Source organism: Heterodontus francisci, chromosome 6 (genome assembly GCF_036365525.1).
Source record: "Heterodontus francisci isolate sHetFra1 chromosome 6, sHetFra1.hap1, whole genome shotgun sequence".
NCBI lineage: Eukaryota > Metazoa > Chordata > Chondrichthyes > Heterodontiformes > Heterodontidae > Heterodontus > Heterodontus francisci.
The window spans coordinates 154,218,327-154,238,964 of NC_090376.1; the positions used below are offsets into that span (position 1 = coordinate 154,218,327).

At 44.0% G+C, this 20,638-nt stretch overlaps 1 protein-coding gene across 5 annotated transcripts in view; it reads right to left on the bottom strand.

The window, feature by feature from the left end:
* Positions 1-20,638, bottom strand: part of abcc4 (ATP binding cassette subfamily C member 4 (PEL blood group)) — a 566,891-nt gene that overhangs the window by 286,172 nt on the left and 260,081 nt on the right. For all 5 annotated transcript variants that reach the window (XM_068034379.1, XM_068034378.1, XM_068034377.1 and 2 more), the window contains exons 14-15: positions 13,239-13,335; positions 9,033-9,239 (exon numbers count right to left, since the gene is read on the bottom strand). In XM_068034379.1, the coding sequence (XP_067890480.1) occupies positions 9,033-9,239; positions 13,239-13,335 (304 nt within the window). The remainder of the gene's footprint in view (positions 1-9,032; positions 9,240-13,238; positions 13,336-20,638) is intronic.

Consider the following 20,638-nt stretch of genomic DNA (forward strand, 5'->3'; position numbering starts at 1 on the left):
GGTTAGTCATGTGATTAGCTGGTTTGATCATGTCCATTTGTGTATTCGGCCATCTTAGCAGTCAACCTGGAATGCAAGCTCCCCCACCTTCAACGCCTGGTGATCGAAAGTCAGTTTTGGGATGAATGTGTCAGGGAATGGCTGCTTTGTTCTTCCAAATGTTAATATGCAAATGTATTTCCAGTCAAGAGCTGGCAATTTTTTAAAGCAAGTCCTTTCTTCATTTCAACGACAGTTTGAAATTTAATTTCCATGTGGTAAAATTAATATGCCTCATGCTTGGCTAGTGGGGGCCTACATGACACCTCCACACCCAGCGGAATAAAATGCCATTTGAGAAAACCGCATTTCATTAAAAGGGTCGAGAGAAAAATGTAAGATACAGAAAAAAAGCATGCATTTCTCTCATACATTCCCATTCATTCATAAATCCTGTCTTTTCTTGGTGCCAGTGTTGTATTAATTACCTCCATTTTGGCATCCCAATAAACACGTGGGGTTTTCTTTGAGAAGTTTCTCTTCCGTTTGCCCATTTCCATCGCTGTCTAGGGTCTTTGTTCCTGTTGAGGTCTGAAAATGGGGATGGTGGTTTCTCTTTTGTTCTGACTGCGGGGGATGATTCTTTGCTAATCTCCCCTTTGTCCCAGACGACACTCCTGCTTGCAGGTATTTGTGCAGACTCTACTGCACTCTCCTGTGGCACTTCGACGAGGTGAGACATCACCTTCAAAGTTTCTCTGCCCCCAGAGGTCTTTCTTTGTCTCTGTAGGTTCCTGTAAATGCTGTTAGCAACTCTGGTGGGGTGCTTCTAGTGTCTGCATTTACGTAGGAGGACGTGGGGTCTAACCTTTCACATTTTTCGGGGTTGGCTGACTGGACAGTAGGGGTTTTCATGCGAAATTCCTCCTGGACTTCCTTTAGCCTGCCCGCTTGGTCAATTTTTCCCGTTCCCTGTCTAACCTTTTGCCAGCCTTGTGCCTGCCTGTCCCTTTTTGTTTTCAGCGGGGGTCCCTTACAGTTCACCAGCCCAATGCTGGAGCTTCCTCCTAACACCAGTTCAGGACTTAGGGGTGCAGGTTTCACTGTAGGTTGGGGTATCCCCTCAACCTGGCACATGTCGCAACTCCTGCAGTTCTCCACCACATCCTTGTGGAGTTTTGGCCAGTCAAACTGCTGTCTTATGCAGGCTTTTGTCTTTCATATACCGGCATGTACAGCCACTGTAATCTCGTGGGCCCTTCTTAATATCTCTCTCCGGTACCGCTGTGGCACCACTAACTGGTGAACTACTGTTCACTCCTTGCTCTCAGGTCTGTGAGAAAAACTCATCCGTACCTCATTCTTTAAATAGTAGTAATCAGGGACTCCCTCTGCTTCACTTTCAGACTGGGCAGCCTGTGCTAACTCTCGCAATACTGGGTCGGCTCGCTGAGCCTCAGCGAGGGAAGATCCATTTAATTAATTCCCTGGATCTCCTAACTTTCCAAAGGAAGTCACGAACAGGCAGACCTCATGTTTATCTGCCTTAAGTGCCAATGCAGTGTCCTCTGGGGCAGCTGGTTTTTACATGGCCTGATCCACTACACATTCAGGGAAACTGCAGGGGTTCATCTCCCGCCACTGCCTTGTCTCTCTGACCTCCTGCAGTCTTTCTTTCACTACTGGGGGGCTACCACCTTCACCCCACCAGATGATTACCTTGCAGCAGGTCAACCCCATCCACAGGCAAACTAGGAACATAAGAACATAAGAAATAGGAGTAGGCCATTCGGCCCCTCAAGATCATTCAATAAGATCATGGCTGATCTGCCCCAGACCTCAACTCCTCTTTCCTGCCAGCTCCTCATAGCCCTCAACTCCCCGATAATTCAAAAATATGTCTACCTCCTCTTTAAATACTATCAGTGATCTAGCCTCCACAACTCTCTGGGGTAGAGAATTCCAGACATTCACTATCCTTTGAGAGAAGAAATTCCTTCGCATTCTCAGTTTTAAATAAGTGTCCCCCTATTCAGTAACTAAGTCCCCTAGTTCGAGATTCCCCCACTAGTGGAAACATCTTTTCAACATCTACCCTGTCAAGCCCCCTCAGAATCTTGTATGTTTCTATAAGATCACCCCTCATTCTTCTAAATCCTAATGAATAAAGGCCTAACCTGTTTAGCTATTCTTGATAAGTCAACCCCTTCATCCCAGGAATCAGCCTAGTGAATCTCTTTTGAACTGCCTCCAATGCCAGTATATCCTTTCTTAAATATGGGACCAAAACTGTACACAGTACTCCAGGTGTGGCCTCACCAACAGCCTATACAGTTGTAACAAGAATTCCCTATTTTAAAACTCCAACCCCTAGCAATAAAGGCCAAAATTTCATCTGCCTTCTTAATTACTTGCTGTACCTGCATGCTAACTTTTTGTGTTTCATGCACAAGAACACCCAGATCCCTCTGTGCTGCACTTTTTTGGAGTCTCTCTCCATTTAAATAATAGCCTGCCTTTTGATTTTTCCTACCAAAGTGCATGACCTCATACTTTCCTACATTAAACTCCATCTGCCAAACTTTTGCCCCCTTGCAGATTCCTTAGGTCCTCATCACATGGGCTCTCACCTATTTTTGTATTGTCAGCAAATCTGGATAGATTACACTCTGCCCCCTCCTCCAAGTCATTAATATACATAGTAAATAATTGAGGCCCTAGGACTGATCCTTGTGGCACTCCACTAGTTACTTCTTTCCAACCTGAAAAAGACCCATTAATCCCGACTCACTGTCTTCTGTGAGTTAACCAATCCTCAGTCCATGCTAATACATTATCCCCAATACCATGAGCTCCTATGTTGTGCAATAATCTTTTATGTGGCAGCCTTCTGGAAATCTAAATACACTACACCTACCGGTTCCCCTTTATCAACTCTGCTTGTTTTATCCTCAAAGAACTCCAGCAAATTTGTCAATTATGATTTCCCTTTCATCTAGGTAAATTGGCCATTGTAAATTGCCTAGTGTAGGTAGGTGGTATGAGAATTGAGGGAATTGAGCAATGGTGGGGATGTGGTAGGGAATATGGCATTAATGTAGGATTAGTATAAATGGATGGCTGATGGTTGGCACAGACTCGGTGGGCCGAAGGGCCTGTTTCAGTGCTGTATCGCTCTATGACTCTAAAACCATGTTGACGCCGTTTGATTACGTTAAGCTTTTCGAAATGTCCTGCTATTTCTTCCTTAGTAATACACTCTAGCATTTTACCAACAACCGATGTTAGGCTGACTGGCCTATAGTTTCCTGCTTTTTGTCTCTCTCCCTTCTTTAACAGGGGTGGTTTTCCAATCCGCTGGGACCCTCCCGGAATCCAGTGAGTTCTGGAATATTTCGACCACTGCCTTCACTATCGCTGCAGCCACTTTCTTTAAAACCCTTGGATGCAGGCCATCAGGTTCTGGCGAGTTGTCTGGCTTTAGTCCCATTAGTTTGTCAAATTCTTTGTCCTTCGTGATAGAGACTGTTACAAGATACTTCCTTCCATTCGCTCCTTGCTTATCTGATATCTGTGGGATGTTTATAGCATCCTCCACCGTGAAGACCAATGCAAAATATTGGTTTAAATTATCTTCTATTTCCCTGTTCCCCACTATCAATTCTCCAGTCGCATCCTCCAAGGGTCCCACACTCACTTTAGCTACTCTCTTCTTATATACCCGTAGAAGTTCTTGCTGTTTGTTTTTATATTTCTTGCAAATTTACTTTCATAATCAATTTTCTCCCTCTTTATTAGCTTTTTAGTCATCCGCTGCTGGCTCCTAAAAAATTCCCAATCCTCTGGCCTACCACTAGTTCACGCCACTTTGTATGCCTTAGTTTTTGATTGAATACTCTCCTTGACCGCCTTTGTTAACCACGGGTCGTTCATACTTCTTATCGAGTCCTTCTTTTTGACCGGGATAAATTTTTGCTGAGCGTTATGAAATATCTGCTTAAATGTCTGCCACTGCTCATCCACTGCTGTTCCCTTTAGTCTATTTTCCCAGCCTGCTTTAGACAACTCTTTCTTCATACCTCTGTAATTGCCCTTGTTTAAGTTGAGGACACTGGTTTGAGACCAGAGTTACTCGCCCTCAAACTGAATTTGAAATTCTACCATGTTGTGATTGCTACCCCCTAGAGGATCCTTAACTACAATATCTCTTATTAATCCTACCTCATTACACATTACTAGATCTAAAATAGCCTGTTCCCAGGTAGGTTCTGCAACGTATTGCTCTAAGTAACAATCCCTGACGCACACTACAAATTTGTCTTCCATGTTACCTCTGCCAATCTGATTTGCCCAGTCAATACGCAGATTACAATCACCTATGACAATTGTAGCGCCCTTCTTACATGCCTCCATTATTTCTCAATTTATAGTTTGTCCTACAGCAAGGCAACTCTTTGGAGGCCGATAGACGACTCCCACCCGTGACTTCTTCCCCTTGCTATTCCTTATTTCCACCCAAACTGATTGCACATCACGATCTATTGCACCTATATCACTACTCACCACCACACTGATACATTCCTTTATTAACAAAGCTACCCCACCTCCTTTTCCTTTTTGCCTATTTTTCTGGAACGTCGAACACCCTTGAATATTGAGTTCCCGGTCTTGGTCACCCTGCAACCACGTCTCTGTAATAGCAATCAAGTCATATTCATTTCTTTTTAATTTATGCCATCAACTAATCTATCTTGTTATAAATGCTGCGTGCATTAAGATAAAGAGCCTTAAGCTTCGCGTTTTTACCATTATTACTCAGTCTGGTTCTAATTTCTGCTTCACTCTTCGGTTTATATTTTCTGCCCCTTCCTGTCGCACTTTGATTACCGTTCACCTCTTCACTACCCTGCACGTCTGCTCTCTCAGTTTTTTTTTTAATTTTTTAAACTTCCCTTCAATTGAACCCTTCTCCCCACTAATTCGTTTCAAGTCCTATCTACAATGCTAGTTATACGATTCGCCAGGACACTGGTACCAGCATGGTTCAAATGAAGCCCGTCCCAACGGAACAACTCTCTCCTTCCCCAGTACTGGTGCCAGTGCCCCATGAATCAGAACCCATTTCTCCCACACCAATCTTTGAGCCATGCGTTTACCTCGCTAATCTTATTTACCCTACGGTTCCCGGTCCTGACACTAGGTCGCACTTCAGGTGCACCCAGTGTATAGGTACAGGCATACATTCCAAAACCATTCACCACCATTCTGGTGTTCACTGCACTCTCTGGGGGAAAGGTCAGGCTTTTTCCCAGTAAAAAGAGTCCAGTGGCCCCTGTGTCCCTGAGAATTATTATGGGCTTGCTTGCCCCACTCGAGGGGTATAGGGTTACTTTCCTTTCAAACACAAAACCCTGATAACCTTCAGGAATCCTATTAAGTTTTCCTGCAGATGCAGCCATAAGCTTCCAGGGTCTCACTCTTACTGCAGTTAAAGCCACAGCTTGTTTCCATCAGGCTCTCTTCTTCACTGAGTGGGTATTCCCTGATTAACGCTACCGGCTTTCCATTTAGTTTCCAGCAGCCAGCTTTTAAATGTCCTGATTTATTACAATGGAAGCACACAGGTCTCCGGGTCCCACTCTTGCTCACAGCACCTTCCTTTTTGGCAAGAGGAGGGCCCCCTGTGTCTCCTGCTTTCCTTTCTCTCCCAGGACTGCTTGGGCTCCTATTACCTTCCCACCCTTTGTCCTTTTCAGATTTGTGGGGGTGATTAGGAAAGGCTCTGCCCTGGGAAACCAACTTATAAATTAAAGCAAACTCATCAGCTGGAATGGCCGCTTACCAGGGTTCTCTGAACCCGCTGCTCCTCTACATGGGTCTTTATGGAGTGTGGGAGAGAGTGTTTAAATTCCTCTAACAGAATTACTTCTCTGAGATGATCATAGCTGAGCTGTACTTTAAGAGCCCTTAGCCACTGATCAAAAGCCAGCTGCTTACTTCTTTCAAACTCCAGATAAATTTGATTAGCTTGCTTCTTGAGGGTTCTAAACTTTTGGCAATAGGCTTCAGATACTAATTCCTATGCCCCGAGGTTAGCAATTTTTGTCAGTTCATAATTTGATGAACTCCCATCTGGCAACAGGGAATAAACATCATCGGCTTTTCCAGTTAGCTTGCTTTGTAGTAAAAGAGGCCAGGTCTCAGATGGCCATTTTAGCTGCCTTGCCAGTTTCTCAAAGGACAGAAAAAATTCTTCTATACCCTCCTCATTGGATTTTGGAATTAGTTGAGTTAGTTTTAACAATTTTGTACCCAGCCCTGAATTATGCTCCTCCATAATGGCCACGCTTTTGCTGGGGTTACTTGGTCGCCGCCTAGTTAACTCAAGTGCTTCCGCTCTCTTTCTTTACATTCCTTCCGGAATATTCTTTCTCTTTCGCTCTCCTGCCTTTCATTTTCTTCACATTCCTTCTGGAAGGCTTCCTCTTTCTCCCTCTCCTGCCTCTCTCTTTCTCTTTCTTCGAATTCAAGTTTCCTTTGTTCCAACTGAAGTCTGCTTCAAACCCTGTTTCCTTAACCTCTGCAGATTTCAGGGAAAAATGTTTGGCCACTAGTCTTAGGAGATCAGACTTCCAAGCCTTGCCATGTACAGTGATCCCACACTGCTCAGCCATTTTCCTCAACTCCTCCATAGACAATGCTTTTAACTTATTCCAAGTTACTTCACCCTGGCTTGGGGAGCTACTAGTTCCAGTTGCAGACATGTTAGTGTTCAAGCACATGCAACTACAAGAAAACCTGTATTGAAATCTTGCTCTTTTTTAATTGGGAACAATTTGGTTTCCCACTTCCAATTTCTCTCGTTTGTCTGTGGGTCGATCGCAGACGAGCCCCCAAATTTCTGTTGCGACCAAGTGAAAAAGAGGTCTAGGGTTCCCTTTCAGCCTTCACCTGGTCTTACCGTAACAGGGTTTAATTTTAAACACACCGTGTTTTTAGCTCCCCCTTGGTGAATCCTTATTCACCACTTTCCAATGATAAGGCAAGGAAACCAGCACAAACAAGCTTTCTTACTTTTAAAAAAGAAAAGTTGAAATTTATTAACCTTAAACCTTAATTCGGTTCATGCCTACAGATACACAACGCGCCCATGCTAGCATGTATACGCGATACACACATGCAAAAGAGACAGAAAAGAGCAGGATAAAAATAAATTGGAAAAGTTTGAGTCAATATCTGAAGAGTTTTTGTTACGGTTCTTTGAGCTCACTGTAGAGTCCTTGACTGTAGGTAGATCTTGCTTTTCGTTGGGGCCCAGTATTCTTCTTAAACCTTGTTCGCTGTAGGAGCCTTTTCTCTCTTGGGGTTCATGTGTCTTCAGTGGATTCAGAGGCTTGTGAGAAAGAGATGGGAGCAGACAGGAAAGATCTTCTCAGTTCAGGGGCAAACAGATCTTCTCTAAACTGTTTGTACAAATTCAAAAAACTCAAGTTGCCCAGCAGGTTAGTCATGTGACTAGCTGGTTTAATCATGTCCGTATGTGTATTCGGCCATCCTGGCAGTCAACCTGGAATGCTAGCTCCCCCACCTTCAACGTCTGGTGATCAAAAGTCCATTGTGGGTTGAATGTGTCAGGGAATGGTCCTTTGTCCTTTCCAAGCACAGTCTGTTAATATGCAAATGTCCTTCCAGCCAAGATCTGGCAATTTTTAAAGCAAGTTCTTTCTTCGCTTCAACAACAGTTTGAAATTTAATGTCTATGTGGCGAAATTAATATGCCTCATGCTTGGCAGTTGGGGGCCTGCATGACAGTAATGCATTGGCTCTCTAAGCCCTTCACTTGGACTAATGTTTGGAATTTCCCTCATAAGCTGCTTACACCAGCCTCTAGTACCTGGCTTCCCTGTTACACAAGTTGTTGCCATCACCTGGGAGATATACTTCACATCCTCGCTAATGCTGTTAATATCATTCTGAAAAAGCTGGTACAGAATGACTGGGATGTAGAGTACCAACTAGGGAGAGAACCGCAGATCTAAGGGAGCTCACTGCCTTTGAACGACTAACAAATCAAGCTCCTGAGAGATAAAAAGAAACCTTGGTAGTTTGCCATGGTGAGTTCAGTGGGCCAGTGTCTGCTGCAGGAAAATAGATACCAAAGCAGAAACTGTACCTGCCACAGAGAAGGATGTGGGAGTAGCAGGCCAGCAAGTGCAACAACTAGTAGGGGCCAGAGCGAAGGAGGTGGGCTGAGGACGAGGGCGAGGGAGATTGAGAGAGGGCCAGGAGGAGGGAGGTAGGGCGAGGGCCAGGAGGAGGGAAGTGGGCAACGGCCAAGAGGAGGGAAGTGGGGTGAGGTCAAAGACGGAGGATGAGGAAGATGATGAGAACGATAACAGCGCCTAGCGGATAGTGAGGGAGATGTCTAGCTGCTATAAGATTTTGATGCAATGATGGCTTGCTGCAACAACTCACACGATTTCAGCACCTTCATCAACCAATCTCTCTGTCATTATGTTCCACTACATTCAACCTAGCAACAGTATTGGAGTTAAGATAGAGCCAGAATGTTTAAGTAGTTCTGCAGAATCACAAGAGGTAGCGAACTGTTCTCAGTAGCAGTGTGAGGCGTCAAAATAAGTGAGCAAATTAAAATTCCGTATGAGTGCAAAGCCATGCAGGCTTCAGCTACAACAATGCATTTGGGTTTGCTCATTTATTTCAATGCCATGCACTGCTGTAATAAACCCTCGAAAGGTTTCAGCTTTCCCTGAACTGCAAACTTTTACAGATCCACTTGAGAACTTAACTCAAGATCCTGAGTAAAGCTGTAACCGCTGTATTATAATTAATTAAACTGATCTAAACATAGACAGTACTAATAATGAAATGTGCATCGCTGCCAAGGTTTCTGATTTCATCCAATTTGATGATACCTATTCTACTCTGAATACAGTTAAGGTCCAGAAAAACCTCCTCTATTTTGAAACTCCGAGTCCAACTTTATCCATATTTGTCTGATGTTTCATCTAAGCGACTGCAGTTTTACTTACCGGTAATTTACATGAATCTTCTTCATGTAATTGCATTGAGGAACCCAAGGACAAACCTGAGGTTTGAGAAAGCTCGCATTCCTGAGATAATTTATTGGCAGATTGACTGTGTTTCTGTTCATCCTCCTCATCTTGTTTTAGCAGAGAAGAAAAATCAACTCCAGATTTTAATAGGTGCTGGAAATCTCCCTTTTCAACCACCTGGCCCTGAAATTAATTTCCAAAAAGTAATTTAATCAAACAATAATCTCGGGATTACTCCCTGTGCCACATGTCAGTGAGGCTAGAAATAGGAAGATAGTGCAGCTAAACACGTGGCTGAACAGATGGTGTAGGAGGGAGGGTTTCAGATATCTGGATCATTGGGATCTCTTCAGGTACAGGTGGGACCTGTACAAGGAGGACAGGTTGCATCTAAACTGGAGGGGCACAAATATCCTGGCTGCGAGGTTTGCTAGCGTCACTCGGGAGGGTTTAAACTAGTGTGGCAGGGGGGTGGGAACACGAGCAGTAGGACAGCAGGTGAAATAAATGAGGGGGAACTAGTAAATAAGGCCAGTAAGACTAAGAGGAAGAGCAGGCAGGGAGATGTTGCTGAGCACAGCGGGACTGGTGGTCTGAAGTGCATTTGTTTCAATGCGAGAAGTATAACAGGTAAGGCAGATGAACTGAGAGCTTGGATTAGCACTTGGAACTATGATGTTGTTGCTATTACAGAGACTTGGTTGAGGGAAGGACAGGATTGGCAGCTAAATGTTCCAGGATTTAGAAGCTTCAGGCAGGATAGAGGAGGATGTAAAAGGGGTGGGGGGGGAGTTGCATTACTGGTTAAGGAGAATATCACAGCTGTACTGCGGGAGGACACCTCGGAGGGGTCATGCAGCGAGGCAATATGGGTGGAGCTCAGGAATAGGAAGGGTGCAGTCACGATGTTGGGGGTTTATTACAGGCCTCCCAACAGCCAGCGGGAGGTAGAGGAGCAGATATGTAGACAGATTTTGGAAAGATGTAAAGGTAACAGGGTTGTAGTGGTGGGTGATTTTAACTGCCCCTATATTGACTGGGACTCACTTAGTGCTAGGTGCTTGGATGGGGCAGAATTTGTAAGGAGCATCCAGGAGGGCTTCTTGAAACAATATGTAGATAGTCCAACTAGGGATGGGGCCGTACTGGACCTGGTATTGGGGAATGAGCCCGGCCAGGTGGTCGAAGTTTCAGTAGGGGAGCATTTCGGGAACAGTGACCATAATTCCATAAGTTTTAAGGCATTGTTGATAAGGATAAGAGTAGTCCTCGGGTGAAGGTGCTAAATTGGGGGAAGGCTAATTATAACAATATTAGGCAGGAACTGAAGAATTTAGATTGGGGGCGGCTGTTTGAGGGTAAATCAACATCTGACATGTGGGAGTCTTTCAAACGTCAGTTGATTAGAATCCAGGACCAGATTGTGCCTGTGAGGAAGAAGGATAAGTCTGGCAAGTTTCGGGAACCTTGGATAACGTGGGATATTGTGAGCCTAGTCAAAAAGAAAAAGGAAGCATTCGTAAGGGCTGGAAGGCTGGGAACAGACAAAGCCCTTGAGGAATATAAAGACAGTAGGAAAGAACTTAAGCAAGGAGTCAGGAGGGCTAAAAGGGGTCATGAAAAGTCATTGGCAAACAGGATTAAGGAGAATCCCAAGGCTTTTTATACATATATAAAGAGCAAGAGGGTAGCCAGGGAAAGGGTTGGCCCACTCAAGGACAGAGGAGGGAATCTGTGTGTGGAGCCAGAGGAAATGGGCGAGGTACTAAATGAGTACTTTGCATCAGTATTCACCCAAGAGAAGGACTTGGTGGATGATGAATCTAGGGTCTGATAGTCTGGGTCCTGTTGACATCAAAAAGGAGGTGGTGTTGGGCATCTTGAAAAACATTAACGTAGGTAAGTCCCCAGGGCCCGATGGGATCTACCCCAGAATACTGAGGGAGGCAAGGGAGGAAATTGCTGGGGCCTTGACAGAAATCTTTGCATCCTCATTGGCTACAGGTGAGATCCCAGAGGACTGGAGAATAGCCAATGTTGTTCCTTTGTTTAAGAAGGGTAGCAAGGATAATCCAGGAAATTACAGGCTGGTGAGCCTTACGTCAGTGGTAGGAAAATTATTAGAGAGGATTCTTTGCAAAGGATTTACTCCCACTTGGAAACAAACGAACTTATTAGCGAGAGACAGCATGGTTTTGTGAAGGGGAGGTCGTGTCTCACTAACTTGATTGAGTTTTTTGAGGAAGTGACAAAGATGATTGATGAAGGAAGGGCAGTGGATGTCATCTATATGGACTTCAGTAAAGCCTTTGACAAGGTCCCGCCTGGCAGACTGGTACAAAAGGTGAAGTCACACGGGATCAGTGGTTAGCTGGCAAGATGGATACAGAACTGGCTCGGTCATAGAAGACAGAGGATAGCAGTGGAAGGGTGCTTTTCTGAATGGAGGGCTGTGACTGGTGGTGTTCCGCAGGGATCAGTGCTGGGACCTTTGCTGTTTGTAGTATATATAAATGATTTGGAGGAAAATGTAGCTGGGCTGATTAGTAAGTTTGCGGACGACACAAAGGTTGGTGGAGTTGCGGATAGTGATGAGGATTGTCAGAGGATACAGCAGGATATAGATCGGTTGGAGACTTGGGCGGAGAAATGGCAGATGGAGTTTAATCCGGACAATTGTGAGGTAATGCATTTTGGAAGGTCTAATGCAGGTGGGAAATATACAGTAAATGGCAGAACCCTTAGGAGTGTTAACAGGCAGAGAGATCTGGGCGTACAGGTCCACAGGTCACTGAAAGTGGCAATGCAGGTGGATAAGGTAGTCAAGAAGGCATACGGCATGCTTGCCTTCATCGGTTGGGACATAGATTATAAAAATTGGCAAGTCATGCTGCAGCTGTACAGAACCTTAGTTAGGCCACACTTAGAATATTGCGTGCAATTCTGGTCGCGACACTACCAGAAGGACGTGGAGGCTTCAGAGAGGGTACAGAAGAGGTTTACCAGGATGTTGCCTGGTCTGGAGGACATTAGCTATGAGGAGAGGTTGGAAAAACTCGGATTGTTTTCACTGGAACGACGGAGGTGGAGGGGCGACATGATAGAGGTTTACAAAGTTATGAGCGGCATGAACAGAGTGGATAGTCAGAAGCTTTTTCCCAGGGTGGAAGAGTCAGTTACTAGGGGACATAGGTTTAAGGTGCGAGGGGCAAAGTTTAGAGGGGATGTGTGAGGCAAGTTTTTTTACACAGAGGGTGGTGAGTGCCTGGAACTTGCTGCCGGGGGAGGTTGTGGAAGCAGGTATGATAGCGATGTTTAAGAGGCATTTTGACAAATACATAAATAGGATGGGAATAGAGGGATATGGTCCCCGGAAGTGCAGAAGGTTTTAGTTTAGGCAGGCATCAAGATTGGCGCAAGCTTGGAGGGCCGAATGGCCTGTTACTGTGCTGTACTGTTCTTTGTTCTAATAGTTAATGACTGAATAAATTACACCATGTCATCAGACAGCAGTGTTATTTCCCATCTTTTATTATTGGTGTATGATATTTTTAAAAAGACGTCACTTTGAAATCTAAGGAGTGACTTCCCACTAAGCATGTAAATATGAAGTAACTTTAGGAAATCCTGTTCCTTAGCACAAAACCGTGCCCAAAAAGAACATATATTGGGAATTTGAGCACAGTCCTCCACAATATTTCAGTCCTTAATTTCAATGGATGGAAATTTATGGATGCACATGTCCCAATTCCAGATATGGACTCCTGATGGATGAGGTGAGCCACTGGCAGCAGATTTACTAAAATTACTCCTATATAGTAAACATGAAGGAGTTCTTCATCTGCACCAAACGTTTTTCAAATAATGTGCTTGGAAACCTCCATCTAGAGCATTATACAGGTTTGAAAGCAACTGACAGAGTTGCACAACTTATAAAACTAGCTTAAATGCTGGGAATTTCTTCACTCATTATTTTGAGGGGCTGGGAAAGGGGTTTGTCAGCATTATCTCTACATTGTCTAAAGCAGATCTAACTTACAAAAATGATATCACGAAACAAGAAACTAGCCTGTAAGTAATTGACTACTCAATGCGAAAAGCAAATTTGGAACAGCTTAAGCGCCTGCTTCACATTTTCTGTGCGTTTTCATAAAGAAATACTTCGTTCTAAAAAAAACCTACCGCTTTTAGTATCAGAATCTGGCAAGCAGCACTTAGGTATTGGAGCTGATGTGTCACCAGAATACGAGGCTTATTTTTCAAAACCCCAGCTATACACCTAAAGTAGGAAATAAAAAAAGTTATCAATTTCTCACTTGGTAAATTCACTGCCCTGTGTGCCACTGAAGTACATAGACCTGCAAGGCCCCAAGTTCAAAGCCAAGTCCGTGTTGATAGATTGTCTCATGGTGACTTTCGGGATGGTTCTAGATCAATTGAAGACCTATGTAAGACCTCTATACTGCCTACAGCAGATCCATGTTCCAAAAATATCACAAAATGAGAAGTTATCAAGAAGACATTGGAAAAAGGGATTGTCAATCAATTAGTCAGAGAATTCTGGAGCTTTATTTGAAGGAGCCCATAGTTTACATGCAACTACTGCAGCGGCATGGTTCCCCAAAAAAAAGTGATTATAAAAATGACTGCGTGAAGGAAGCTTGTGCTCTGCCTCACTACTTCTTCCAGATTACCTGCTACAAAGTTGCCCATGTGCTACATCACTACCTGTGGACATTGAAATATCTAGAGGGCTTTGACAAGTCTCAAAGCCTGAGCCAACCATGAATATATGTAAATATTTTGTTGTACATTTTAGAGCCAGAAGGTCGTTTTGACATCGCACTACATTTGTACCACAGATTGCTGGATCGTCGATACAATGGGACCTTGTGAAAGTCATGTCCAATGGCTTATCTTCTTAACCAATGTAAGAAAAGGACAGTGAAAGAAACATAGCAAAAGATGGAGAAGGAACTAGGATGCATTACAGGCAAACTAAGTATAGAGACAGAAAGAGGAATAAAGAGATGGAAGGGGAGTGGATTAAGGGAGGGAGACAGAGAGAGAAAAGACACAGGATGAAGTAGTAAATTCGCTGCAGACAAAGTTTGGCAAGTAGTAAACAGTGAGAAGGATACAAATAGACTGGTAAAATGGGCAGACACATGGTCGATGAAATTTAATTCAGAGATGTATCAGTGATGAATTTTAGAAGGAAGAATGAGGACTAAATAGTACAATTTTAATAGCGGTACAGTAACAGAGACCTGAAGCTACACATACACAAATCTTTGACAGTGACAGGACAAGGTGGTAAGATTGTTAAAAAGCATATGAGGGTCTTTGGTTTTAGAGTCATAGAGCTATTACGGCACAGGAGGCGGCCATCCACCCCATTTATAAATATAGGCATAAAGCACAAATGCAAGGAGGTTATGCTAAATCTTTAAGAATCATTGATTAGGCTCAGCTGGAATATTGTGTTCAATTCTGGGCACCACACTTTAGGAACGATGCCAAGGACTCAGGTGGATGCAGAGTGTTGTGAAGGTGCTTCTGTTCTTTTGTTAATTTTTTTTTAGGAATTCATAGTTAAACTGAATAAATGTTGGACCAGGTTTTTAATGAAGAGGGCACTGAAAGAACTAGTTTGGTAACAATGCATACTGGTTGTCACATGACTCAAGTTAAAAATAGAACAGAAACTCTGGTAACAGGGAAAATGTAGGCAGAGAAATCAGTAGCGCCCTTTGATTGGACAAGCCCGGCAGCAGCAGAACGCACCTGAGAGAGAAAACTCACAGGCTTTTGTTTGTAGGGTCACTCCTTCTGGAGTGAGCGACTGATAAAGTTAGCCTGCTGCTGAAGAAGTGTCAAGGAAGGAGAGAAGACAAAAACCCAGCTCAAGTTCCAGCATCTCTAAAAGATCCTGAGAAGTCCACTGTGTCAATTCATCAAGTCTCCTGTTTTTGAAGAAAGCCTGCGAAATTATTTCTCAACGCCACCTGAAAAGAACTATTCTAAAAGATCCCAGTGAGCTGTCTACATGTATCGGAGGCTACACCGTATGTCAGTTTTGGAACAACATATCTCATCTGCTGTTTTCTTCAAAAATGAACAAGTAATCAGCCCACGTGTTTTTTTGTCTGTAACAGAGCTCTGAATTTAAAAAAAAATCCCATTTATTTTTCTGGTTAACTGGTGTAGGTATGTGTGTGCGCACATGTGTGTATCAGGAGCTAAAGTAAAAAGGAAACTTTAAAAATTTCTGTGTGCTGATCTTCTGGGAAAAATACAGTATATAATTGATTATATTAGTGAGTGGGAAAATTTATAAATGTGTGTTAAGACCTGTAGAGAAGTGGGACTAGAACAAACAGTGCACTCCTCCTGCCTCGGTTGTAACAAGAGGCGATTTACCAGAATGGTAACAGGGATGAGGGACTTCAGTATGTGGAGAGACTGGAGAAGCTGGGATTGTTCTCCTTACAGCAGAGAAGGCTAATAGGAGATTTAATAGAGGAGTTCAATATCATGATATGGTTTGATAGAGTAAATAAGGAGAAATGGGTCAGCATTTACCAACTCGCCGCCGTCCAGGCAACCGACCACAACATCGGAGCGGGATGGCTGGCGGGAGTAGGTTAATCTTTAGTTCATTACTTTGCTTTCATTAACATATTTAAATTCTGCTCCCGTCACCGAGTGGCTGGGCAGGAGGGACGGGGAGGTGCCACGAGGCCTCACCGCCGCCAGCAATATGGGCCAGGCCTTCCCAACATCGAGGCCCATGGCAGGCCTCCTCTGGAGGCATTTCCTGGGCAACCCCACCCCCGCCACGACCCCCACTGTTTTCACTTGCTGAAGGGTAACCAGTGGACACAGATTTATGGTAATTGGCCAAAGAGGCAGGGGTGAGAGAGGAGAAATTGGCAGGTTGACAGGTAAAGAGTAGGGAAGTGGGACTAACTGGAGAGCTCTTTCAAAGAGCTGGCACAGGCACAATGGGCCAAAAAGCCTCCTTCCATGTTGTAAGATTCTTTGATTCATGAAGTATAGATCAGGAACAGTGGAAATGCTTTGATAGGAATTACTAGACCAAAGAAACAACCAAGGTCCATCTAATTTGCCTTTTACCATCCTGGTAATTACATGGTACAGTAATAATGAAGTTGTTGACTAATCACAACTATCAATATCTATCAATTAGTCTACAACAGGCCAAGACTCTCGAAAAACCCTATTGATATAGATCTTTGGGAGCCACAACTTTTTCCTCTCAAGCATGTTACACTTTCCACAAATGGGTTTGAATTTTAGGCAACGCTGGGGCCGGGATCACATGTGATCAAGTGCTAATAATAGTGGCACCAGCCTGCGTGCTGGTCTCCCGGTTCCATCCCACCCTGGGCCATTTTTACAGAGGGGAGATTGGTGGGGGACTGTAAGTAGGTTTGGGTTGCTATATTTTAGCTTAATTTGACCATTTTCACACTGCATCCTCGGTAATAATTTAACAGGGTCAAGTAAGCCATCTTAATACTAACACATGACCAAAGAAGGCATTTTTGTGTTTTGGATCAGCAACTGTATTAATCAAATTAATGTATTAAGTAGTAACCCATCAATTACAAAGCAATGGACCTTGATTGAGTTGTAATTAATGAATTAAGAATTATGCTAGAAAGAATGGGCTTTAATTTTAAAGTATTAAGTTTAAAAACTAAGTCTTAAGCTTGTAAGAAATTCAGTGTCTTTAGGATTTTGTAAGCCACTGTGACACAAAATCAGCAGAAAAAGTATTGTGACGCTGATAACATTCATTAACTTTGCTAAAAAAGAATCAATTTCTGTACAAATTCATACTGTCCATGGAGATAATAACTGTAATGAATAGAACTCTTCATAGGTTTTTATCTCAATTACTGGAAAAATGTTTTATCGATTAAGTCTCAATTAGAGTAGGGTAGTAGCTGACATCACAGGACCTGGACCAACCATTGGGAAAATTACAAGGTGGCCTGATAGCCAAAAAGGGTATAAAACAGCTACTGAAAATGAGAAGCAGCATGAAAAGTTCACGGGAAGAAAGAAGAGAATCTTCAGTCAACAGAACGCAGCAAGAAAAAGTCCGTGCCACTGTCACTTGGATGGCTACTGCCAAGGTTCAGACTGTGACTATTGTCTTTGTTAAGTATTACTTCTTTGCACTGAATATAAACTACTTAATAAATGTGATACACATATAACCAACATAAACCTGTACCCATAGTGGTTTGTTGTAGTCATGGACAAGTTTTTTTATTAATTCATTCATGGGATGTGGCTGTCACTGGCTATGCCAGCATTTATTGCCCATCTCTAATTGCCCTTGAGAAGGTCACCCTGGTTGGATTTAACTGAATCCTGAAAGTAGCAGGAAAGCTACAGGGGAGGATGGGGGGGAATGGCGGTAGGGCCACCTGCCTGTATGTGGTGGGTAGTCGATCCAGGTCGTTAACAGAGTAAGGCCAATTAAAGGAGGCTGACTGGGATTGGAGGCAGTCTCCCGGTGGCAGACTGGGGTTTGTGGGGGGTGGGCGTGGTAGGCAGTGCTCTAGACAGGCCTAGGGGTCTTCCCTGCCCGCTTGTATGCTGCAAACCCATTTTTTAATTTAAATTTAAAAAGGTTGGAGGGTACCTCCATTTTGAGGCACCCTCTCCCTTACTTACCTTCCATTGCAGCCTGTTGCACCTTTTAAGCTGGAAGGCCTCTGATCAGCCCTCCAGCTTCAAAAGCCCGCCCACTGCTCTTAATTGCATGGTGAGTCTGCCCTGTGGCCATTAATTAGCCGCTCTGGGAAAAATCACAATGAGAGACTGTTTCCCACACAGTACGGGCTTCTGATCCACATTTCAGCCTGATAGTGGCGATCAGAAGCCTGCAGGGAATATCCTGCACAATGTCTCATGTACTGTATCCCAAGTGTTCTTTTCTGAAAGAAGTCTTATCTAATTTGCATTTGAATGAGTGATCCTCTTCTGAGTGTCAAAACAACTTTGCGTCCGAAAATGATTGTCTTCCAACATTAACAGGAATGGCAATATTTTTGTGCCAGTCTTGCCAAGACAGATAAAAAGGATAAAATTTTTTTTAGAATAATTCACTACCTGCTATAATGGGACTCCACAGCTTCATTGGTCCCTTTCTAGGCCTCTAAGGTCCAGGATCATACAATTGCCATACATCACATCATTAACAGTTCATTACCATTCTTAATTACCAGTCAATTGAAAATTTCAAAACTGAGATTGGTAGATTTTTGTTAGGCAAGGGTATGAAATGATTACAGAACCAAGCTGGGTAGATAGAGTTAAGTTTAGTTTAGAGATACAGCACTGAAACAGGCCCTTCGGCCCACCGAGTCTGTGCCGACCATCAACCACTCATTTATACTAATCCTACACTAATCCCATATTCCTACCCCATCCCCACCTTCCCTATATTCCCCTACCACCTACCTATACTAGGGGCAATTTATAATGGCCAATTAACCTATCAACCTGCAAGTCTTTGGCATGTGGGAGGAAACCGGAGCACCCGGAGGAAACCCACGCAGACACAGGGAGAACTTGCAAACTCCACACAGGTAGTACCCAGAATCGAACCCGGGTCCCTGGAGCTGTGAGGCTGCGGTGCTAACCACTGCGCCACTGTGCCGCCCAAGTTAAGATATAGATCCGCCATGATCTAACTAAATATTGGGACAGGCTTGAGTCACTAAGTGGCTTACTCCTGTTCCTATATGGCTGTGCTTGGAATCATTTGTAATGACATTGTAAATCCAGCAGTTTTATGATTGCCATTGAGTTCAATGCATCATTATAATGATGCAATTTACCGGCAATTTCAGCCCTATATAATTTAATTTAGCTTCAAAGTATGCTTTAGATATGAACACACATTTTTCAAAAGAAGTTCAAAGTAGCTCACAAATCTGGCACAATGTTTTAAAACTATTTTAAGCTGAAGACTTGAACGCATGTGAGAGCAGCAGATCCCAAACAGTGTAGGTGTGAGAACACAGCCCTGTTTCACACCACTCAGGATAGGAAAGGGGTCTGATGAGGCACCGCTATGCTGACTTGTGCCTTTCATATTGTCATGGAATGAGGTGATGATACTTAGTAGTTTTGGTAGATGTCCGATCTTTGCTAGTAGTCTGAAGAGACCACGTCTGCTGATGAGATCAAAGACTTTGGTGAGATCTATGAAAGCAACGTAGAGGGGCATCTGTTGTTCTCGGCATTTCTCCTGTAGCTGGCGAAGGGCGAACAGCATGTGGATGGATCTCTCTGCTCAAAAGCTGCACTGTGCCACAGAGTAGACATGCTCAGACAGCTTCTGAGTAGTCTGTTTAAAACGACTCGAGCGAAGACTTTCCCCACTATGCTGAGCAGGGAGATTCCACGGTAGTTGTTGCAGTCACCGTGGTCACCCTTGTTCTTATAGAGGGTGATGATATTGGCATTGTGCATGTCCTGTGGTACTGCTCCCTCATCCCAGCACAGGCAAAACAGTTCATGGAGTGCTGAGAGTATAGCAGGCTTGGCACTCTTGATTATTTCAGGGGTATTGCCGTCCTTTCCAGGGGCTTTTCCGCTGGCTAGAGAATCAACGGCATCACTGAGTTCCGATTTTGTTGGCTGTTTGTCCAGCTCATCCATGACTGGCAGAGACTGGGCTGCATTGAGGGCGGTATCAGTGACAACATTTTCCTTGGAGTACAGTTCTAGGTAGTGCTCCACCCAGCAGTCCATTTGCTTGCATTGATCAGTGATCGTGCCCCCTGATTTAGACTTGAGGGGGGCGATCTTCTTGATGGTTGGCCCAAAAGCTCTCTTAATGCCATCACACATTCCTCTAACGTTTCCGGTGTCGGAAGCCAGCTGAATACGACTGCATAGGAGTTGCCAATAGTCATTTGCACAGCGCTTGGCTGTTCTTTGTGCAGCGCTTCTGGCTTCTCGTAAGTCTTGGGGAGGGTGCAGAGAAGGTTCACCAGGATGTTGCCTGGGCTGGAGCATTTCAGTTATGCAGAGAGACTGGATAGGCTAGGGTTGTTTTCCTTGGAGCAGAGAAGGCTGAGGGGGGACCTGATTGAGGTATACAAAATTACGAGGGGCATTAATAGGATAGATAGGAAGGAACTTTTTCCCTTAGCAGAGGGGTCAGTAACCAGGGGACATAGATTTAAGGTAAGGGGAAGGAGGTTTAGACAGGAGTTGAGGAAAATATTTTTCACCCAGAGGGTGGTTGGAATCTGGAACATACTGCCTGGAGGGGTGGTAGAGGCAGGAACCCTCACAACATTTAAGAAGTATTTAGATGAGCACTTGAAATGCCACAGAATACAAGGCTATGGGCCAACTGCTGGAAAATGGGATTACATTGTATGGGTGCTTGATGGTCGGTGCAGGCGCGTTGGACCAAAGGGCCTGTTTCTGTGCTGTAAAATTCTATGACCCTAAGGAATTTTCCTCCACACAAGATCAGATGGCAGGTTGTTCAACCTTGCCCATCTTAGAGCAAAGACCAA